At 44.1% G+C, this 25,643-nt stretch overlaps 1 protein-coding gene across 1 annotated transcript in view; it reads left to right on the top strand.

Moving 5' to 3' along the window:
- espl1 (extra spindle pole bodies like 1, separase) overlaps window positions 1-22,356 on the top strand; it is a 39,623-nt gene extending 17,267 nt beyond the window's left edge. The window contains exons 16-31 of the mRNA XM_046845145.1: window positions 1,990-2,118; window positions 2,468-2,624; window positions 2,814-2,923; window positions 3,923-5,154; window positions 5,335-5,686; window positions 5,792-5,923; window positions 6,638-6,851; window positions 6,940-7,133; window positions 7,219-7,343; window positions 7,470-7,592; window positions 13,393-13,701; window positions 13,812-13,916; window positions 14,002-14,117; window positions 20,643-20,726; window positions 20,830-20,994; window positions 21,948-22,356. Of these exons, the coding sequence (XP_046701101.1) occupies window positions 1,990-2,118; window positions 2,468-2,624; window positions 2,814-2,923; window positions 3,923-5,154; window positions 5,335-5,686; window positions 5,792-5,923; window positions 6,638-6,851; window positions 6,940-7,133; window positions 7,219-7,343; window positions 7,470-7,592; window positions 13,393-13,701; window positions 13,812-13,916; window positions 14,002-14,117; window positions 20,643-20,726; window positions 20,830-20,994; window positions 21,948-22,149 (3,749 nt within the window). The 3' untranslated portion in view covers window positions 22,150-22,356. The remainder of the gene's footprint in view (window positions 1-1,989; window positions 2,119-2,467; window positions 2,625-2,813; window positions 2,924-3,922; window positions 5,155-5,334; window positions 5,687-5,791; window positions 5,924-6,637; window positions 6,852-6,939; window positions 7,134-7,218; window positions 7,344-7,469; window positions 7,593-13,392; window positions 13,702-13,811; window positions 13,917-14,001; window positions 14,118-20,642; window positions 20,727-20,829; window positions 20,995-21,947) is intronic.
- The last annotated feature ends 3,287 nt before the right edge of the window (window positions 22,357-25,643 follow it).

Below are 25,643 nucleotides of genomic sequence, written 5' to 3'. Positions count from 1 at the left end.
CCAGCAGTACACACACACACACACACACCCCATCATCCAGCAGTACACACACACACACACACACACATCATCCAGCACGGTACACGCACACACACACACACACCCATCATCATCCAGCACGGTACACACACACACACACACACACACACACATCATCCAGCACACACACACACACACACACACACACCCCATCATCCACACACACACACACACACCATCATCCAGCACACACACACACCCCATCATCCAGCACGTACACGCACACACACACACACACACACACACACACACACACCCCATCATCCAGCACGGTACACGCACACACACACACACACACACCCCATCATCCAGCACGGTACACACGCACACACACACACACACCATCATCCAGCACGGTACACACACACACGCACACCATCATCCAGCATGGTACACACACACACACACACACACCCCATCATCCAGCACGGTACACACATACACACACACACACCATCATCCAGCACGGTATACACACACACACACCATCATCCAGCACGGTACACACACACGCACACACACACACACACACACACACACACACACACACACCCCATCATCCAGCACAGTACACACACACACACACACACACCCCATCATCCAGCACAGTACACACACACACACACACACACACACACACCCCATCATCCACACGGTACACACACACACACCCCATCATCCAGCACGGTACACACACACACACCACACCATCATCCAGCACGGTATACACACACACACCATCATCCAGCACGGTACACGCACCATCATCCAGCACACACACACACACACACACACATCATCCAGCACGGTATACACACACCATCATCCAGCACGGTACACACACACACACACACACACACACACACACACACACACACACACACACACCATCATCCAGCACGGTACACGCACACCATCATCCAGCATGGTGTACACACACACAGACAGACACACCATCATCCAGCACGGTATACACATACACACACACACACACCATCATCCAGCACGGTATACACACACACACATCATCCAGCACGGTACACGCACACCATCATCCAGCACGGTACACACACACGCACCATCATCCAGCACGGTACACACACACACACACACACACGCACACCATCATCCAGCACGGTACACACACACACACGCACACCATCATCCAGCACGGTACACACACACGCACACCATCATCCAGCATGGTGTACACACACACACACACACACACCATCATCCAGCACGGTACACACACACACGCACACCATCATCCAGCATGGTGTACACACACACACACCCACACACACACGCACCCCATCATCCAGCACGGTACACACACACACGCACCCCATCATCCAGCACGGTACACACACACACCATCATCCAGCATGGTGTACACACACACACACGCACTAGAAAATCTTTAGGCCTGTTTATTGTAAGACTGTTAGATTTTAGTTCTTGGAGAGGTTTCCCATGTGATCTCCGATGCCTGTGGTGACTTTTCTGATCAGGGAAGAATCACAGCACACAGAATGGAGTAAATGTTCTTCAGTTTAATGCAGATAACAGACAAGTTTATACACACTGGAAAAACCTGAGCTCAAACTCTTCCTGTTTGGGTAAGAAGACAATAACCAGAGATGTGTAAGTCCAGATGAAGACTTTCTGTGTACCTCACATACACACATCGTACAGATCCTATAGACACTGAACACACAACATAGGAATGTGTTTAGAGAGCCAGTGTGAGGCTCATCTTCACTCTAACAAAGACTTCTGACGTTTTTATCATTTTTCTAAAATCAGAAATGTATTACTTTAATGATTTGTAGCACATTCTGTTTGAACACATTTACTGAATTATTTCTCACCTCTACTATCGATAATGTCCTTTATTTAATATTCTTCTCTCTGTGTGTGTGTGTGTGTGTGTGTGTGTGTGTGTAGGATTAAAGACTCCAGACACTACTCAGTATGAAGCACTGAAGCTGTTGTGCAGTCTGGTGATGATGCTGCTGGGGAATGGATTTTATGGAGCACCTGGTCTCAATACAGACACTCGCTTTGTGGACCAGGGTACAAAAAAAACAATCACTTAGTAACAGGGACTTTAATGAGCTTCTAACACGCTGATAAACTGTAGGTGTGAATCTCGAGAGAGAGAGTAGCTGGAATTCTACTGTAATAGCAGGTATATAGCGGTAATTTAGGGGCCAAGCAATACACCAAGCTGATCTGAAAAACCTCAATGCCTCTCAACTGAACATCAGGTCATGAAATTAAAGAACCCAAGTTACACCAGTATTTTCACCATGTCTGTCTTTTTTCTGTTGGTTGTATATGGAGCTCTTGAATGTAAATTAGGTTTTTGTTGTGTGTGTGTGTGTGTGTGTGTGTGTGTGTGTGTGTGTGTGTGTGTGTGTAGGAGACAGCGTGGTGTTTAAATGGCTCTTGCTCAGTGAGGTATTGCTCTGCTCAGAGAGGATGGTGCGCCTGAGGAGCAGCGGAGGAACAGCTCATGAAGCCAAAGCTCAGTGCCTTGAGGCCCTCAAACTTGCCACCAAACTGCACACACTCAGCCAGTAAGTCCTAATGTTGTAAAACAAAACACACACACACACACACTGAAACATTCACCCGAATCATTTCAACATAATCTCCTGCTATGTATTTAAATATCAGTTATTTCAGACTTTGTGATTTTATGCTGCATGTCTTATGAGATTGTGTTATGTCTAATAAGTGTGTGTGTGTGTGTGCGTGTGCGTTAGCTGTGCTGAGCTGTTGGTGTTGAAGGCTGAGCTGGAGTTGATGAAAGGTGCAGGTGAAGCAGGTGGTTTAGACCTGGAGCAGGTCAGACACTTGCTGGACCTTTGCACAGGTAAACACATTATTTGTGTCACTGCTGCTTCTGAACGGATGATTGAACTTCCTGATATTGGAGCTGGAAATCACATGTTTGTCATTTAATACAAAAAGTGTATATCTACATATCTATCAAATCTACAGTCTATCATATCTACAGTCTAATGCCGGGATCTTAAACTTTTTTCTATGAGAGATGGATCATTTTTCCTTTATTTAATGGGGACCGGGTCGGTTGTAGTGACTAACAGTATTATCATTTTAAATGTGTTTATTTTGACTTTTAATTCTAGATTAGTTTATTATGTTTTGCAGTGTACAGACACACGAGCGTCACTTTTTAAGAGATTTATCACATATTAAAGAGCATCATTACTGTCATTATGACATTTTATATTCATTACTACTGAAATCAAAACATGTGATTGGTGGGTGAATGTAAACAATAATTACACTTTTATATCTTGTTAATAACTACAGGTCGACTGATAGTAGATTTTACTGATACCGAAGGGTAAGTTGGATTGTATAAGATGATTAATTAACCGATAGTTTTCAAAATAATACTGGATAAAAACTTAAAAAAATAAAATATTAATGTTCAATGTAAAATAGTGCTGAACTTTATTACAAAAATAATTAATAAAACATTGCCGAATCATGAATGTGCTAAATGAAATAAATATGAAGATATAAATTCATAAATATAATTATATAATAACTTATAAATGATAAATATAATATAGCTCTCTCCATGCAGCGTGCAGTCTCGCTTGTAAAAATAAAAAATAAAACCAGCACGTGGCTTCAGTGATTCACCTCTAGAGGTCGCCCTCATAATGACAGCGGACCAGTAGCCGAACGTTCCAGTGACTATGGGGCCATAGGTTCCGTATTCTCTTTATGCTCTTTAATAAAATAGGTTATACTGGGGTTTAAAGAGAGAGAGAAAGAGATCAAACACTTTGGGGGACATTCTGTGCTAGGAAAATAATCCAACATTTCTGCATGTTAGATTTTGGTCGTCAGCAGCAGCAGAAGTGTGAGGTGAAGATTAAACCCCGTAAGGGTCGCCCAGCGGTGAAAATCTCTGCCCCTGAGGTCCCGGAGAAGGACGAAGAGGAGATGAGTGGGCTCCTGAGCTCTCGTGCGTTGGGCCGGGAAGCTCTGGAGGAGCTGTCTGAGTTGGGGCAGGACTCCTCACCTCCTCTGAAGCCCAAACGTCAGCGGATGCTGTCGTGCCTGAGCCACGCCGAGGGTTGCTCCTGTCCCTGCTGCACCGACCCCGGCCTGGCAAGGGTCAGCGTACTCTGGGCCCTGGCGCAGGCAGACGCCCAGAGCGAGGCACAGAATTCACTCCGCCTACGCCACGTCGCCAGACTCCGCTGTCAGAACATCCATGCTAAAGTCCACGCTCGCTTAGCAGAACTGATGCCCGTTAAACAGTCAGAGAGGCCGTGCATGCTGCAGACGGAGATGGTGAGGGCGCAGCTGAACACAGTGCTGAGTCAGCTGTGCTGCAGTGGGGCAGAGGCGGGGAAAGTCTCTGCTTTGTGGGAGGAGTTAGAGGCAGGACTGGAAGCAGTGAAACCCAAGGGGGCACTGTTACCCGATCTGGGGCATCTGAAAGCCGCTCTGCTTGGGGCAAAAGCTGTAGTCTGCTGCCTGGCTCTAGCCGGGAAAAAGCAGTGCAGCCCTGATGAGCTTTTCTCCTCTGTGTGGGGCTGGACTTCTCCTAAAACCAAAGCGCAGGTCAAATCTCGAGGAAAGAGCTCCAGCAGTGACGGACTTCTTCCAGCTACAGCTCCATCAGGGAAGAACCTCACAGAGAACAAACGAGAGGCTTACATGGAGATAGGGGGGAAAAAAAACAAAGAGGTCCTGATTGCTTCCTCAAAGAAAACAAAGAGCTCACTGCCAAAAATCAGCACCACGAACTCTGCCGTGGCCTTCAAAACCCCCCGAGCGAGCAGGACCCCCAGGCCCAGGTGTGTTTCCGCCGTGACTCCGGCTGGCATGGGTGCTGACCTGAGCGCTTTCGACTTCACCAATGAGGTGCCTGATATTACAGTAAGCTCCACCCCTCTTCCTTCAACCAAAGCTACAACCAGTAGCCGGTGCGGGGTCACGAGGGCAAAGGATGCGCCCAAGGGTTCCTTCCAAGTTTTTGAAGATTCTTCACGCCTGCAGGAGAAACCTGTGCCTGTTCCAGCTGCTCCGAGACGGACAAAACGTTCACGTTTTAAGGTCTGAGAAGTGATCTTTACGCATCTCTCTCACACACACACACACACACACACACACACACACACGTACACGTACAAAAACACAATCCTGCTGGTGTTTTGAGGCTGTTTTGGACGATGTTCTCGAACGTTTTATTCCATGTTTACCTTTATATTCCATCCTCGTTTCTTCCTCTTCCAGGTGGAGTTCAGTGACGAGAGCGATGCTGAGACGCTCGAGACAAGATCAGAAAACAAGATCTCTGTCCCTTCTGCACCTAAACCTTCGTCTAAATCCTCCGTGAGCAGAGTTTCAGCACAGGACCGGCCCAGACGCACAAGAACCGTTAAGAAGAGCACTGCCCCGTGCACCAGTGGCGCCTCCTCCGAGGAAGAACCACAGCCACGGCGAGGACGCTCCAGGAAAACTCCCAGCTCTGATGACGTCGAAATACCGGAGAGGATGAGGATGGACCATGAGGACCAAGATGGAGACAGTTTGGATATCAGCCTGGAGAAACTTCAGGAGTCTGTCTCTGAGATGGTGAACACAGGTGTGTATGTTCATGTGACTGGTGTATGTAGCTGTATCCTGGATGTGTGTGTAGCTGTATCCTGGATGTGTGTGTGTGTGTGTGTGTGTTTGCGCACTCGTGCAGGAAGTGCAGCTGACGGAGACTGTGAGGTGTTAAGACGAGACTTAGGAGCAGATTCCACCAGAGACTGTGTGAAGGAGCTCAAGAGCTCTGGACAGACCGGAATAGAGATTCCACTGGCACACGTCGCACCAGGTGACTGCAGTTCCTGATTTTATTACCTCTCTCCTGTATTTAGGAGCTCCTGCTACAGGCTCTTACTGATCATTACCAGCAGCAGACCGAAGATAGACATGAATCTGGAATGATTGACAGTTCTTCAAATCTCTGGAAGCCCCGCCCCCTCATACATTTTACATTGATGTTTTCTGTGAGGGCCACATATTTATTCCTTTCTTTATGGGGTCTGTAACAGAAAATCACACGGGCCGTACTAAGCACCAGTATTATTGTGGAGATTTTATTAAATGTATTTATTTTGCCTCCTAATTCTAGATTAGTTTAATATTGACTTATAGTTTATTACCTTTTAAAGAGCATCATTACTGTCATTATGACATTTCATATTCATTACTATTGAAATTAAAACATTTACTTATGCATGTGATTGGTGGCTGAATGTAATCAATAATTAGGTTATGTTAATAAGACGAGGTCGAGAGATAGTGGATTTCAGTGATACCTGTAGTGATGTTAGATCATATTCGCCAATAACTGATTAATCAACCTAGAGTTTTTTAAATAGATAAATGGAACTTTATCGCTGCCTCAACCTCTATTAATAACTAAAGAACATTTTAGTTTGAAAGCCGACCTTTTTATTAGATACAGATATGATGCGTGTAAAACCTATTTAAAAATAAAAAAAAAAACCTGTAATAAAGTGTTTGTGTGCATGCGTATGTACAGGTGATCTTTCTGTAAATGGGATCCGATCACTTCTGACCTCGTCTTGGCTCCTCCTCCACCACTTCCCACACCCTTCCCTCTACTCACACCTGTGTTCACTGCTCGCCCAATCGCTCGGCCAGTCCGATCCCATCACCACGGCGATGCTGCACTCTCAGGCACTGGGCGTGTCCTCTCGTCACCACATGACCCGCCACCTGGCCAATCGCCTCAGGTATGTAGAGCAGGCTGTGTTCATCAACCCTAACCCTTTTCCACCCGTCTTTGCTCATCTAACCCTGGATTTACCCCTGATATTTCAGGAAGCTGAAGAAGTCTGGCGACGACGTAGCGGAGACTCTGAGTGGCCTGAGTCTGGACGAATCCCCGAGCCAGACGCAAGTGAAAACTCTGTCTGTGCTCGAGAGCATTTACTCGTTTACCTGCACGCAGCCGGCACAGTTCCCACACACACACTGCACAGAGTTTACACAGCAGCTGGAACACCTGCCCGCAGGTAAACCGTGCAGCAGGGCGACTCGTAACCAATCGAATGCCGTGCAGGTGAGCGCAGATTAACTGGAGTGTGTCGTCCTGTACAGGTGTAACCGTTTGTTTGATCTCACTCGTGGGGGCATGTCCTGGGGAGATTGGCAGCACCATTCTGATCACTCGACTGGAGCGTGACTCGGCCCCCATCACCATGAGGATCTTGACCGCACACAGCGTACGAGCAGTGCTTAGGTTTCTGCAGAGCAGTACCAACCCCTGTGCTGCTGGGTTTATTTACTGTGTGTGTGTGTGTGTGTGTGTGTGTGTGTGTGTGTGTGTGTGTGTGTGTGTGTGTGTGTAGCACCCTATGACCATGCTGTTGGAGGAGATGGAGGCGGTCCTGCAGGGACAGAAGAAAGTGAGCACAGTAGCAGATAAGGTGCAGTGGTGGGAAGGCAGGAAGTCTCTGGACGCTCGTGTGCAGGTTTTATATTCATTTTGTAACATTTATAAACACTTATAATCACATAAACCCTACATAGTGTATTATATTGTACCCCCACTACAAAGGGTACAATTAAGGCATTATAGACTCTACATAGTGCACTATATACTCTACCCTCACTACATAGGGTACAATTAAGGCATAATAGACCCTACATAGTGCACTATATACTCTACCTGGACTACATAGGGTACAATTAAGGCATAATAGTGCTAATATGTTTAACCCTACATAGTGTAGGGTCAAACATTAGCTATCATACACTACATAGTGCACTATGTAGGGCCTATTATGCCTAAATTATCCCCTATGTAGTCCGGGTAGAGTATATAGTGCACTATGTAGGGTCTATAATGCCTTAATTGTAACCTATGTAGTGGGGGTACAATATAATGAACTATGTAGTGTACTATAGGTAATGTTTGATCCTACACAGTGCACTATGTAGTGTATGATGGGTAATGTTTGACCCACACAGTGCACTATGTAGTGTACTATAGGTAATGTTTGATCTACACAGTGCACTATGTAGTGTATGATGGTAATGTTTGATCCTACACAGTGCACTATGTAGTGTATGATGGGTAATGTTTGATTCTACACAGTGCACTATGTAGTGTACTATAGGTAATGTTTGACCCTACACAGTGCACTATGTAGTGTATGATGGGTAATGTTTGATCCTACACAGTGCACTATGTAGTGTACTATAGGTAATGTTTGATCCTACACAGTGCACTATGTAGTGTATGATGGGTAATGTTTGATCCTACACAGTGCACTATGTAGTGTATGATGGGTAATGTTTGATTCTACACAGTGCACTATGTAGTGTACTATAGGTAATGTTTGACCCTACACAGTGCACTATGTAGTGTACTATAGGTAATGTTTGATCCTACACAGTGCACTATGTAGTGTACTATAGGTAATGTTTGATCCTACACAGTGCACTATGTAGTGTATGATGGGTAATGTTTGATCCTACAGTGCACTATGTAGTGTATGATGGGTAATGTTTGATCCTACACAGTGCACTATGTAGTGTATGATGGGTAATGTTTGATCCTACACAGTGCACTATGTAGTGTACTATAGGTAATGTTTGACCCTACACAGTGCACTATGTAGTGTACTATAGGTAATGTTTGATCCTACACAGTGCACTATGTAGTGTACTATAGGTAATGTTTGATCCCACAGTGCACTATGTAGTGTATGATGGGTAATGTTTGATCCTACACAGTGCACTATGTAGTGTATGATGGGTAATGTTTGACCCTACACAGTGCACTATGTAGTGTATGATGGGTAATGTTTGATCCTACACAGTGCACTATGTAGTGTATGATGGGTAATGTTTGACCCTACAGTGCACTATGTAGTGTATGATGGTAATGTTTGACCTACACAGTGCACTATGTAGTGTACTATAGGTAATGTTTGACCCTACACAGTGCACTATGTAGTGTATGATGGGTAATGTTTGACCCTACACAGTGCACTATGTAGTGTACTATAGGTAATGTTTGATCCCACAGTGCACTATGTAGTGTATGATGGGTAATGTTTGATCCTACACAGTGCACTATGTAGTGTACTATAGGTAATGTTTGACCCTACACAGTGCACTATGTAGTGTACTATAGGTAATGTTTGACCCTACACAGTGCACTATGTAGTGTATGATGGGTAATGTTTGACCCTACACAGTGCACTATGTAGTGTACTATAGGTAATGTTTGACCCTACACAGTGCACTATGTAGTGTATGATGGGTAATGTTTGATCCTACACAGTGCACTATGTAGTGTACTATAGGTAATGTTTGACCCTACACAGTGCACTATGTAGTGTATGATGGGTAATGTTTGACCCTACACAGTGCACTATGTAGTGTACTATAAGTAATGTTTGACCCTACACAGTGCACTATGTAGTGTACTATAGGTAATGTTTGACCCTACACAGTGCACTATGTAGTGTATAATGGTAATGTTTGACCCTACAGTGCACTATGTAGTGTACTATAGGTAATGTTTGACCCTACACAGTGCACTATGTAGTGTACTATAGGTAATGTTTGATCCTACACAGTGCACTATGTAGTGTATGATGGGTAATGTTTGATCCTACACAGTGCACTATGTAGTGTATGATGGGTAATGTTTGACCCTACACAGTGCACTATGTAGTGTATGATGGGTAATGTTTGACCCTACACAGTGCACTATGTAGTGTATGATGGGTAATGTTTGATCCCACACAGTGCACTATGTAGTGTACTAGGTAATGTTTGACCCTACACAGTGCACTATGTAGTGTACTATAGGTAATGTTTGACCCACACAGTGCACTATGTAGTGTACTATAGGTAATGTTTGATCCTACACAGTGCACTATGTAGTGTATGATGGGTAATGTTTGACCCTACACAGTGCACTATGTAGTGTACTATAGGTAATGTTTGACCCTACACAGTGCACTATGTAGTGTACTATAGGTAATGTTTGATCCTACACAGTGCACTATGTAGTGTACTATAGGTAATGTTTGACCTACACAGTGCACTATGTAGTGTATGATGGGTAATGTTTGACCTACACAGTGCACTATGTAGTGTACTATAGGTAATGTTTGACCCTACACAGTGCACTATGTAGTGTACTATAGGTAATGTTTGATCCTACAGTGCACTATGTAGTGTACTATAGGTAATGTTTGATCCTACACAGTGCACTATGTAGTGTACTACAGGTAATGTTTGACCTACACAGTGCACTATGTAGTGTACTATAGGTAATGTTTGACCCACACAGTGCACTATGTAGTGTACTATAGGTAATGTTTGATCCTACACAGTGCACTATGTAGTGTACTATAGGTAATGTTTGACCCTACACAGTGCACTATGTAGTGTACTATAGGTAATGTTTGATCCTACACAGTGCACTATGTAGTGTATGATGGGTAATGTTTGATCCTACACAGTGCACTATGTAGTGTACTATAGGTAATGTTTGATCCTACACAGTGCACTATGTAGTGTACTATAGGTAATGTTTGACCCTACACAGTGCACTATGTAGTGTACTATAGGTAATGTTTGATCCTACACAGTGCACTATGTAGTGTATGATGGGTAATGTTTGATCCTACACAGTGCACTATGTAGTGTATGATGGGTAACGTTTGATTCTACACAGTGCACTATGTAGTGTACTATAGGTAATGTTTGATCCTACACAGTGCACTATGTAGTGTATGATGGGTAATGTTTGATCCTACACAGTGCACTATGTAGTGTATGATGGGTAATGTTTGATCCTACACAGTGCACTATGTAGTGTATGATGGGTAATGTTTGATCCTACACAGTGCACTATGTAGTGTACTATAGGTAATGTTTGATCCTACACAGTGCACTATGTAGTGTACTATAGGTAATGTTTGATCCTACACAGTGCACTATGTAGTGTACTATAGGTAATGTTTGACCCTACAGTGCACTATGTAGTGTACTATAGGTAATGTTTGATCCTACACAGTGCACTGTAGTGTACTATAGGTAATGTTTGACCCTACACAGTGCACTATGTAGTGTACTATAGGTAATGTTTGACCCTACACAGTGCACTATGTAGTGTACTATAGGTAATGTTTGATCCTACACAGTGCACTATGTAGTGTACTATAGGTAATGTTTGACCCTACACAGTGCACTATGTAGTGTACTATAGGTAATGTTTGATCCTACACAGTGCACTATGTAGTGTACTATAGGTAATGTTTGATCCTACACAGTGCACTATGTAGTGTACTATAGGTAATGTTTGATCCTACACAGTGCACTATGTAGTGTACTATAGGTAATGTTTGATCCTACACAGTGCACTATGTAGTGTATGATGGGTAATGTTTGATCCTACACAGTGCACTATGTAGTGTATGATGGGTAATGTTTGATCCTACACAGTGCACTATGTAGTGTACTATAGGTAATGTTTGATCCTACACAGTGCACTATGTAGTGTACTATAGGTAATGTTTGATCCTACACAGTGCACTATGTAGTGTACTATAGGTAATGTTTGATCCTACAGTGCACTATGTAGTGTACGATGGGTAATGTTTGATCCTACACAGTGCACTATGTAGTGTATGATGGTAATGTTTGATCCTACAGTGCACTATGTAGTGTATGATGGGTAATGTTTGATCCTACACAGTGCACTATGTAGTGTACTATAGGTAATGTTTGATCCTACACAGTGCACTATGTAGTGTATGATGGGTAATGTTTGATCCTACACAGTGCACTATGTAGTGTACTATAGGTAATGTTTGATCCTACACAGTGCACTATGTAGTGTACTATAGGTAATGTTTGACCCTACACAGTGCACTATGTAGTGTACTATAGGTAATGTTTGACCCTACACAGTGCACTGTAGTGTACTATAGGTAATGTTTGATCCTACACAGTGCACTATGTAGTGTACTATAGGTAATGTTTGATCCTACACAGTGCACTATGTAGTGTATGATGGGTAATGTTTGACCCTACACAGTGCACTATGTAGTGTACTATAGGTAATGTTTGATCCTACACAGTGCACTATGTAGTGTACGATGGGTAATGTTTGACCCTACACAGTGCACTATGTAGTGTATGATGGGTAATGTTTGATCCTACACAGTGCACTATGTAGTGTATGATGGGTAATGTTTGATCCTACAGTGCACTATGTAGTGTATGATGGTAATGTTTGACCCTACACAGTGCACTATGTAGTGTACTATAGGTAATGTTTGATCCTACACAGTGCACTATGTAGTGTATGATGGGTAATGTTTGATCCTACACAGTGCACTATGTAGTGTATGATGGGTAATGTTTGATCCTACACAGTGCACTATGTAGTGTATGATGGGTAATGTTTGATCCTACACAGTGCACTATGTAGTGTATGATGGGTAATGTTTGATCCTACACAGTGCACTATGTAGTGTATGATGGGTAATGTTTGATCCTACACAGTGCACTATGTAGTGTATGATGGGTAATGTTTGATCCCACAGTGCACTATGTAGTGTACTATAGGTAATGTTTGATCCCACACAGTGCACTATGTAGTGTACTATAGGTAATGTTTGATCCTACACAGTGCACTATGTAGTGTATGATGGTAATGTTTGACCTACACAGTGCACTATGTAGTGTATGATGGGTAATGTTTGATCCTACACAGTGCACTATGTAGTGTATGATGGGTAATGTTTGATCCTACACAGTGCACTATGTAGTGTATGATGGGTAATGTTTGACCCTACAGTGCACTATGTAGTGTACTATAGGTAATGTTTGATCCTACACAGTGCACTATGTAGTGTATGATGGGTAATGTTTGATCCTACACAGTGCACTATGTAGTGTATGATGGGTAATGTTTGATCCTACACAGTGCACTATGTAGTGTATGATGGGTAATGTTTGATCCTACACAGTGCACTATGTAGTGTATGATGGGTAATGTTTGATCCTACACAGTGCACTATGTAGTGTATGATGGGTAATGTTTGATCCTACACAGTGCACTATGTAGTGTATGATGGGTAATGTTTGATCCTACACAGTGCACTATGTAGTGTATGATGGGTAATGTTTGATCCTACACAGTGCACTAGATGTCTAACAGTAATTGAAACATGGCTGTATGAAATTTTAGTCTCTCAACTGTTTATTCTTGTTAATGTTTCGTGATTTTCTTTTGCTCAGAAACTTCTTGAGGACATGGAGGAGGCTTTGGGCGTATGGCGAGTGTTGCTCCTCCCCTTGACCTCTGACCCCGAGCTCCCAGCTCAGATGAAACGCCTCAAGTCATCAGTAAAAGAAACGAAAATCACGGCGGACATGCTAAAGGTCGTTCTTTCCGCAGCTCCTCTGCTATCCCTCGCTGACCTGCAGTCTCTCTCTGAGGGGGCGTGTCTGCACCATGGAGATTTCCTGAAGCTCCTCCAGAAGAGCGTCTGTGAGCTGAGAGAGAGACAGGAACCTCACGGGCACACAGTCCTCGTCCTGGACAAGGTGGACTTCTGGAGATGTTTCAATTTCGAATAGAACCTGCTTTAATACAGGATAAGTGTTTAATGTGTGTGTGTGTGTGTGTGTGTGTGTGTGTGTGTTTGTTTCTACAGTACCTTCAGAAGCTGCCGTGGGAGAACATCTCGTGTTTAAAGCCTCGTTCTGTCACTCGTATGCCTTCACTGCAGGCTGTACTGGGCCACAGTCATCTCAGACAGGTACACACACACACACTACACTACACTAATGTTATTAATAAGAGGTCATGTGACCTGAGCTCTCTTCCCCCTCCCCCGCTCTCAGGTGGATCCAGACTGCGTCCTGTCTCGTGGTATTGATCCCCAACGGGTTTATTTTGTTCTAAACCCTGACGGAAACCTGCCCGAGACCGAGAAACGCTTCAGAGACTGGTTTACTGGGTTAGACTCTCACTCACTCACTCACACTCTCTCACTCACACACACTTACTTACTCACTCACTCTTACACTCTCTCACTCACACACACTTACTTACTCACTCACTTTCACACTCTCTTACACACACACATTCACTCACACACACACACACACGCTCACTTACACATACACACACACTCACTCACTCACACTCTCTTACACACACACAATTACTTACTCACTCACATACACACACTCTTAGACAGACACACACACACACACACTCTCTCACTCACACACACACACTTACTTACTCACTCATTCTCAAACTCTCTCACTCACACACTTACTTACTCACTCACTCTTACACTCTCTCACTCACACACACTTACTCACTCACTCTTACACTCTCACTCACACACACACTTACTCACTCACTCATTCACACTCTCACACACACACATTCACTCACACACACACACACGCTCACTTACACACACACACACACTCACTCACTCTCACACTCTCTTACACACACACAATTACTTACTCACTCACATACACACACTCTTAGACAGACACACACACACACACACTCTCACTCACACACACACACACTTACTTACTCACTCACTCTCAAACTCTCTCACTCACACTCACTTACTCACTCACTCACACTCTCTCACTCACACTCACTTACTCACTCACTCTCACACTCTCTTACACACACACATTCACTCACACACACACACACACACGCTCACTTACACACACTTACTCACATTCTCTCACACACACACACACACACACACTCACTCACTCTCACACTCTCTACACACACACAATTACTTACTCACTCACACACACTCTCTCACTCACACACACTTACTTACTCACTCTCTCACACTCTTACACACACACACACATTACTTACTCACTCACACACACACTCTTACACACACACATTCACTCACGCTCACTTACACACACGCTCACTTACACACATTCACTCACTCACTCTCATACATTCATTCTCACACCTCTCACACACTTACTTACTCACTCACACACACACACTCTCTTACACACACACATTCACTCACATTCTCACTCACTTACACACACTCACACACACACACACACACACATTCACTCATTTACTGACTCACTCACTCTCATACATTCATTCTCACACTCTCACTCACACACTTACTTACTCACTCACACACACATTCACTCACATTCTCACTCACTTACACACACACACACACACACACACACACACACACACACACTCACTCACTCACTCACTCACTGACTCACTCACTCTCATACATTCATTCTCACACTCTCTCACTCACACACTTACTTACTCACTCACTCTCTCTTACACACACACACATTCACTCACATTCTCACTCACTCACTCACTCACTCTCATACATTCATTCACACACTCACTCACTCTCACTCACACACATTCACTCACATTCTCACTCACTTACACACACACACACACACACACACACACACACACACACACACACACACACACTTACTCACTCACTCACTCTCATACATTTATTCACACACTCACACACACTTACTCACTCACACACACACTCTCACACACACACACACACACACACACACACACACTCTCATTCACACATTTACTCACTCACACACTTACTCACATTCTCTCACACACACACACACACACACACTCACTCACTCTCACACTCTCTTACACACACACAATTACTTACTCACTCACACACACTCTCTCACTCACACACACTTACTTACTCACTCTCTCACACTCTTACACACACACACACATTACTTACTCACTCACACACACACTCTTACACACACACATTCACTCACGCTCACTTACACACACGCTCACTTACACACATTCACTCACTCACTCTCATACATTCATTCTCACACCTCTCACACACTTACTTACTCACTCACACACACACACTCTCTTACACACACACATTCACTCACATTCTCACTCACTTACACACACTCACACACACACACACACACACATTCACTCATTTACTGACTCACTCACTCATACATTCATTCTCACACTCTCTCACTCACACACTTACTTACTCACACACACACACATTCACTCACACTCTCACACACACACACACACACACACACACACACACACACACACACACACTCACTCACTCACTCACTCACTGACTCACTCACTCATACATTCATTCTCACACTCTCTCACTCACACACTTGCTTACTCACTCACTCACTCTCTCTTACACACACACACATTCACTCACATTCTCACTCACTCACTCACTCACTCTCATACATTCATTCACACACTCACTCACACTCTCACTCACACACATTCACTCACATTCTCACTCCTTACACACACACACACACACACACACACACACACACACACACACACACACACACACACACACTCCTCACTCACTCACTCTCATACATTTATTCACACACTCACACACACTTACTCACTCACACACACTCTCTTACACACACACACACACACACACACACACACACACACTCTCATTCACACATTTACTCACTCACACTCTTACTCACACTCTCTCTCACACACACACACACACACTCTCTCTCTCTTACTCACTCACTCTCTCACTCTCACACATTTACTTACACACACATTGACACACACACACATTCACTCGTACTCTCACTCACACACACACACACACACACACACACTCACTCTCTCACTCTCACACTCTCTCTCACACACACACTCACTCACACACTCTTTCTCACTCACACTCACTCACACACACGCACACTCACCCTACACTTACTCACACACACACACACTCTCTCACTCTCTCACTCTCTCACACACACACACGCTCGCTCTCTCGCTCGCTCACTTTTGCACGCTCGCTCACTCACATGCACGCGCCTTACACACTCTCACACACACACACTCTCACTCTTACACACACTCTCTCACTCTCTCACACACACTCTCACACACTCACTCACACACACAACTTTACTCTCTCACTCACACACATATTCACTCTCACACACACACACACTCTCTCACTCTCTCGCACACACATTCACGCACACACAATTACACACTCACTCACACTCTCACTCTCTCGCACACACATTCACTCACACTCACTCACACACACACACACACACACATTCACTCACCCTTAGACTCACTCACTTACTCACACTCACTCACTCACTCACTCATTCACACTCTCACACTGACACACTCTCTCACTCACACATTCACACACGTCAAGTCAAGTCAAGTTTATTTGTATAGCGCTTTTCACAACAGACATTGTCTCAAAGCAGCTTTACACAAATCACCAGTGAAGGTGAATGGTGTGCATTTGTCCCTGATGAGCAAGCCGTGGCGACTGTGGCAAGGAAAAACTCCCTTAGATGTTATGAGGAAGAAACCTTGAGAGGAACCAGACTCAAAAGGGGAACCCATCCTCATCTGGGTGACATCAAGAGTTTGATCATAAATCTTTCAACAATACAGAACACTGGAGAGTGAGAACTAACATGATTACTGGAGTATAAGATTATAAGTGATGTTCTTTCTGCAGTCTTAAACAGTCTATATGGTTAGTAGCTCCGAGTTTTATAAGCTCAGCATTTGTGATCACCACAGATCCAGCATCAGCTTCTCCATGCCAGAGCCTTTAAACACTCCAGGAGGTCCAATGTCAAAACTCCACACATGTAGCGGGATCCAAATGGCACTGGTACGTCTCTAGATGGTTCAGGATGTTTGTGAGTTCGGCATCTACTTCTTTAAAGGTCCGTAATCATCACGAGGTGGGAGGTGACTGGAGCTGGAGCAACCTCAGGATGCCTCGGGATGGGGAGAGAAAGAGAAGCAGTGGAGAGGAATTAGCGTAGCTGCTGTTCATGATATTAACAGCACAAGTTGATAATGTGCATGTGATCAGATGTTCTGGAGCACAAGGTTATGATGTGATGTGTGTTATGTGTAGGCTTTGCTAAAAGATACGTTTTAATCTACACTTAAATTGGGTGAGTGTGTCTGAGCCCCGAACACCGTCAGGAAGACTATTCCAGAGTTTAGGAGCTAAATGTGAAAATGCTCTACCACCTTTAGTGGACTTTGCTATTCTAGGAACTACTAGAAGCCCAGAGTTTTGAGATCTCAGGAGCGTGGCGGATTGTAGCGTGTTAAAAGACTGGATAGATACACGGAGCCAAACCATTTAGTGCTTTATAAGTGAGAAGTAATAGTTTGTAGTCTATTCGAAACTTAACAGGAAGCCAATGTAGGGACGATAAGATCGGGGTTATGTGATCATATTTTTTTGACCTTGTAAGAACTCTGGCTGCTGCATTCTGGACTAACTGAAGCTTGTTTATTAATGAAGCAGGACATCCACCTAGTAACGCATTACAGTAGTCTATTCTGGAGGTCATAAACGCATGGACGAGCTTCTCTGCATCGGATATAGACAACATATTTCTTAGCTTAGAAATATTTCTAAGGTGAAAGAAGGCTGTTTTGTAACCTGATTGATGTGATTTTTGAAAGACAAGTCGCTGTCTAAAATAACACCCAGGTCTTTTACCGTTGAACTAGTGGTTACAGAACATCCGTCTAAATGCAGGTTGAGATGCTGGAGCGTCTGTATACCAGTTTTGGGCGATGAGCAAAATCTCAGTCTTATCAGAATTTAAAAGTAGAAAGTTATGGGTCATCCAATCTCTTAGTTCCTTAACACACTCAGTCATCCGGGTTAATTGAGCTGTATCGCCTGGTTTAGATGAAATATATAGCTGAGTATCATCAGCATAACAATGGAAGCTAATTCCATGCCTTCTAATAATATTTCCTAACGGAAGCATGTATATTGTGAAGAGCAGGGGTCCTAGAACTGAACCTTGCGGCACGCCATAATTTACTTGCATTAGCCTGGATAGCTCTCCATTTAAATCTACGAAATGGTAACGATCGGACAGGTAGGATTTAAACCAGCTTAATGCCTGTCCCTGAATGCTGATGTAATTTTGTAAGCGATCTAGGAGGAGATCATGGTCTATAGTGTCGAATGCAGCACTAAGATCTAGTAAAACCAACAGCGAGATGAAGCCTTGGTCTGAAGCTAAAAACAGGTCATTAGTTATTTTAACTAGAGCAGTTTCTGTGCTATGATGGGGCCTGAAACCTGACTGAAATTCTTCAAAGATATTGTTCTCTTGCAGGTAGGAACAGAACTGTGCAGCGACAATCTTTTCTAAAATCTTACACATAAATGGGAGATTTGAAATTGGTCTGTAACACACACACACATTTACTCACTCACACACACTCACTCACCCTTACACTCACTCATGCACACACAATTACACACCCACTCACTCACACTCTCACTCACTCACTGACTCTCACACACTCTCTCATTTACACACACTCTCACTCACTCACTCTCTCTCTCACTCTTACACACTCACTCACTCACTCACCCTTACACTCACTCACACACAATTTCACACTCACTCTCTCACACACAATCTCACTCACTGACTCTCTCACACACTCACACACCGACACACACACACACACTGACTCTCACACACACACACACTGACTCTCACACACACACACACTCTCACTCTCTCTCACTCTTACACACTCACTCACTCACTCACCCTTACACTCACTCACACAATCTCACTCACTGACTCTCACACACACACACACTCACTGACTCTCTCACACACACACACACACACTCACTCACACACTCACTCATTCTCTCTCTCACTCACACTCACACACACACACACACACACACACTCACTCTCACACACATTCATTCACACACACACACACACACACATTCACTCACACACACACACTTTTATTTACACACACATTCACTCACTCACTCACGCACACAATTACTCACTCACACACTCACTTACTCACTCTCTCTCTCAATCACACACACACACACTCTCTCTCACTCACGCACACACAATTACACACACGCACACACTCATAATTACGGTCACTCACACACACCTTGTACTGAGTGCAATGTCACTGTTTATTACACAATTACAATTATTTAAACATGTAAACTATTTTATTTAATCAATTTAAATTGGGGCAATTTTATTTCTCAATGTAATCAATATAATACATATATAGCATTAATTAGATTAATTCTATTAATTGTTTTAGAAATGTAAATGGTTGTTGACAAATGTTAATAATAATAATAATAATAATAATTATAATAATAATTATAATAATAATATAAAAATTAATAAATAAATAAACAACCTGCAATTTAATGTTAAGCATACCCCCACCCCCTGCCGATCTGTGACTGAAACACAGAGTGAATTTTGTGTACCGTTACACACCTAATATACACATTGTATGTTGGTGTGCAGACTGATTTTGTCTAACGCATTTCGTGACGTGTGTGTGTGTGTGTGATCTTTAGGGAGCGGGCGTGGCAGGGTGTGTGTGGAGCGCCTCCTGATCCTGATCAGCTCCAGGAAGCTGTAACCACTAAAGACCTGTACATGTGAGTGAAGCATCTCTATACCTCTCTACAAACAGGCGAGTGTGTGTGCGACTTTTCTTTGTTTTATCCGAGCCAATCTGATCCAATTCCTGTCCCTGTGCAGTTATGTAGGACACGGAGCCGGAGCGCGCTTCCTGGACACTCAGCGTCTGCTCCGAGGGAACGTCCACGCTGCGGCCCTGCTGTTCGGATGCAGTAGTGCTGCGCTCAGTGTTCAGGGAAACCTCGAGGGAACTGGCATCACCCTTAGCTACCTCACCGCTGGGTGGTAATTATATTCACACACACACACACACACACACACACACACACACACACACACACACACAATTGTACATAAATAAACAACCTTTCATTGCTATTTATTTTTGGCCACGCCTACAAAACGCCATAAAATCCAATGAGACCTGAAAACATCAAAGCAGCCCTTCTGACACGCAGAAGTCACGGTTTGTTATTCTTCCAATAACATTAACATTTTACATGTGATGGCATTTGGCAGACCTCCTTATCCAGAGCGACTAAACTGTTCCCTTCATTAGCAGTGTAGCCACTACGGCATGTCTGCTTCAGATGCACACCAACACCGTCTGCATTTATAGTGCAGTTACCTTCTCTAACAACACCCCCCCAACCCCTGCTGAATAAACTCAAATAAATAGCAATATATGAATTCTATTAATAAATATTAAAGAAAATCTGATTAATTCAAACTAAAACATAAAGTAACTCTCCAAATAAGCGGAAAATCCCGGAAAAACTATCGGTATGGATTTTTGATGATTGTTCCAGCAATCAAATATCTGTGCCGATTAATCTGCAAAACCGGCGGCTCGGTCGACCTCTACTTGTGAAAATATTTACATTTTAAAGACTGATGGGTGAGAATCTGTGTGACTTCAGCTTTGTCCAGTGATACAAATGGTATTAGTTAAGTGTCTCAGCTGTACCCTCTAGTGAACCGATGTCCTTTTAGTTTAGGTTTATTACCCCATAGTGAGTTATTAGTGTCTCTCGGTATCTAATTATCTCTTCAGGGTTTTACCACTTTCCTAGTAAGAAAACAACTGTTCAGGAAAAAGGTGCACTAGTCACGATTGGTCCAAATGTAAAAAGTGAATCTCTCCTGGTTACTATCTCGTACAGGCAGTGTACTTGAAGCTCCGCCCACAGAATCTCTCTCTCTCTCTCTCTCTCTCTCTCTCTCTCTCTCCCCTCCAGTCCGTTAGTGTTGGGGAACCTGTGGGATGTGACGGATCGTGATATCGACCGCTTCACCTCCGCCCTCCTACAGTCCTGGCTCTCCGGGGGTTCAGGCTCCTCCCTTCTCCAGCACCTGGTCCAATCACGTGACTCCACACACCTCAAGCACATGATCGGCGCCGCTCCAGTGGCGTACGGTCTCCCTGTCCACCTGCGTTGACTCGGCACGAGTCCTGTTTCTGTACATGTCGACGTGACTCACGAGCAGCCTGGTTTAATCGTGACGTAGCGTCTTTTACACCACACCTCCTCACACTTTTAGAGAAGATTTTAATTTGTGTACATTGTTTTATTATTAAATCTTCTGTTTGCTGTTTTAAATTGCTGTACCACATTAACTTATTAAATTTGAGTTTTTTTCTCGTCATTTATTTTCTGATAAATGATTTCAGTAAAGAATCTCGCTGTGTAACAGGTTTTTGTTTGTGTGAAATGATCCTCAATACTGATGTTCATTGGTTTGAGTCAGTGGTGATGCCTACAGCCTGTTTATATTCATTACAGTCCACATTTATCTCCATGGTTCCTGAGGTTAACCTCCACAGGAACATCATGGACTTTTGCACCATCCTTAGCAGCAGTGAGTGGTCTCCTGCTGAAGAGACCTCCATCCAGATTCAGAGCATCAGGGTGTAAGTAGGAACAAGATTCACTCTGGCAGCAGAACTAAAGGGAGAAGCAGAAGGAAACACAGACATGAGGATCTCTGGGATAAGAGACGACCCACCACACCACCATCAACAAACCTGAGTGAACGTGTGAGGAGACGACAACATCCAAATATCCCAGTTCACCAAACACTCCATATCCATGATCCCTCCAGATCTGCTCCTTTACCTCACAAACACCTACTGACTAAACACTCCACTAAATACATATGTGTTCAGCCTCGACTTGAACACTGAGACTGTGTCTGAGTCCCGAACACTGATTGGAAGGTTGTTCCATAACTGTGGGGTTTATAAGAGAAACATCTGCCCCCTGCTGGAGTCTTCATTATTTGAGGTACCAACAAATAGCCTGCACCTTTTGATCATGGCCGACAGCAGAAGTGTTTCATCTCAGAGCAACTTGAGGGAAAGTGTTTTATAGTATCAGTGTTGATGTTTATACAACATGAAGAATGAAGGGAAATATATAAAGACTGCTGGAATATGAAGATCAGTAAGAGTCTGGGTGTGGGGTATGTGTAGTACAGCTGCATGTGTGCTGCAGCAGGTTGTTGTGCAAACAAGTCCAAGCTTTAGTCTGTGTTCTTATGGCTGAGGCTTCAGATCCCCTGGGTGAAAAAGCTCCACCTCATCCTCTCTGTGTTGGTCTTCAGGAAGTGGAGGAGCTTCACTGAGCACAAGAATATTGTTTGGATGCTCGCGGTGTGAGATGATCTACAAAAAAGTGTTGGTTTGACAGGACCAACATCAACACCAGCAACTGTTCATCCATCCATCCAGTCCCTTGTTAGTGAGTGTGTACATTTTTGGAACTTCAGGTGTGATGCATGATGTTCAGCATGATGTTCGTTTGTGTTTGTCAGTTAAATCTAAACGAATAAACACATGTAACCATAGTAACATCAATTTTCAGTTCCATCCAGAGTGGGACGTTTCCTAAAGACCTCACTGAGCTCCATGGAGGAGTTTAGTGTGTGGTGGAACTTCTATGGTGAATACGAGGATTTTAATGAACAGCTCGAGGCACAAGATGAATTTAACAAAGACACATAAATGTCTTTTCATATAAATAGAATCTTCTGCACTACTTTATCTGTGTGTGTGATGCGGAGCAGCAGAATTGTAGCTGTAACGAGTCGTATATAAATTACAAGGAAAATGAAGCGTTATTTTGATCCATTCAGTCGGTTTCACTCTGCAAACGTCAATAACAGCTTGAACTCCTCAAAGCTGAAGTGGTAGAAGGTAAAAATCCACAGCCTGGTGTGAGAACTTCCACCTTTATAATTCTCTCCCCTTCACCTCAGGACCTTCTTCACCTCCACATCCTGGAACATCTCACGCTTTCATCACCACCTTATATATCATTTATATATGATTGTGTTTAAAATGATGAATGTGTGAGATGGATTTTAATAAGAAATAAAGTATATTAATATAATAAACAGAGTGATTTAAAAACTGTTCTTTATACATGTGGTAAAAACCTTTAAACTCGTTTATATTTAACTAAAGAATATTTAAATCAGTGAAAAGCTTTTTATTGAGCACTGGACTGTACCATCAGCTGCACGGCATTAAACCACGCTACGGGGTTCTGCAGTGTTCTAAACCACGCTACGGGGATCTGCAGTGTTCTAAACCACGCTACGGGGTTCTGCAGTGTTCTAAACCACGCTACGGGGTTCTGCAGTGTTCTAAACCACGCTACGGGGTTTTGCAGTGTTCTAAACCACGCTACGGGGATCTGCAGTGTTCTAAACCACGCTACGGGGTTCTGCAGTGTTCTAAACCACGCTACGGGGTTCTGCAGTGTTCTAAACCACGCTACGGGGTTCTGCAGTGTTCTAAACCACGCTACGGGGATCTGCAGTGTTCTAAACCACGCTACGGGGATCTGCAGTGTTCTAAACCACGCTACGGGGATCTGCACAGCTCTAAACCACGCTACGGGTTCTGCAGTGTTCTAAACCACGCTACGGGGATCTGCAGTGTTCTAAACCACGCTACGGGGTTCTGCACGGCTCTAAACCACGTTACGGGTTCTGCAGTGTTCTAAACCGCGCTACGGGGATCTGCAGTGTTCTAAACCACGCTACGGGGTTCTGCACGGTTCTAAACCACGCTACGGGGTTCTGCACGGCTCTAAACCACGCTACGGGGATCTGCAGTGTTCTAAACCACGCTACGGGGTTCTGCAGTGTTCTAAACCACGCTACGGGGTTCTGCAGGGTTCTAAACCACGCTACGGGGTTTTGCAGTGTTCTAAACCACGCTACGGGGATCTGCAGTGTTCTAAACCACGCTACGGGGTTCTGCAGTGTTCTAAACCACGCTACGGGGTTCTGCAGTGTTCTAAACCACGCTACGGGGATCTGCAGTGTTCTAAACCACGCTACGGGGATCTGCACAGCTCTAAACCACGCTACGGGTTCTGCAGTGTTCTAAACCACGCTACGGGGATCTGCAGTGTTCTAAACCACGCTACGGGGTTCTGCAGTGTTCTAAACCGCCGCCACGGGATCTGCAGTGTTCTAAACCACGCTACGGGGTTCTGCACGGTTCTAAACTACGCTACGGGGTTTTGCAGTGTTCTAAACCACGCTACGGGGTTCTGCAGGGTTCTAAACCACGCTACGGGGATCTGCAGTGTTCTAAACCACGCTACGGGGTTCTGCACGGCTCTAAACCACGCTACGGGGATCTGCAGTGTTCTAAACCACGCTACGGGGTTCTGCAGTGTTCTAAACCACGCTACGGGGTTCTGCAGGGTTCTAAACCACGCTACGGGGATCTGCAGTGTTCTAAACCACGCTACGGGGTTCTGCACGGCTCTAAACCACGTTACGGGTTCTGCAGTGTTCTAAACCGCCACGGGATCTGCAGTGTTCTAAACCACGCTACGGGGTTCTGCACGGCTCTAAACCACGCTACGGGGTTCTGCACGGCTCTAAACCACGCTACGGGGTTCTGCAGTGTTCTA

The sequence above is a fragment of the Silurus meridionalis genome, chromosome 1 (genome assembly GCF_014805685.1).
Source record: "Silurus meridionalis isolate SWU-2019-XX chromosome 1, ASM1480568v1, whole genome shotgun sequence".
Classification (NCBI taxonomy): Eukaryota; Metazoa; Chordata; class Actinopteri; order Siluriformes; family Siluridae; genus Silurus; species Silurus meridionalis.
Note: the sequence above shows the minus strand (reverse complement) of the source record. Positions and strands in the feature narration are given on the sequence as shown.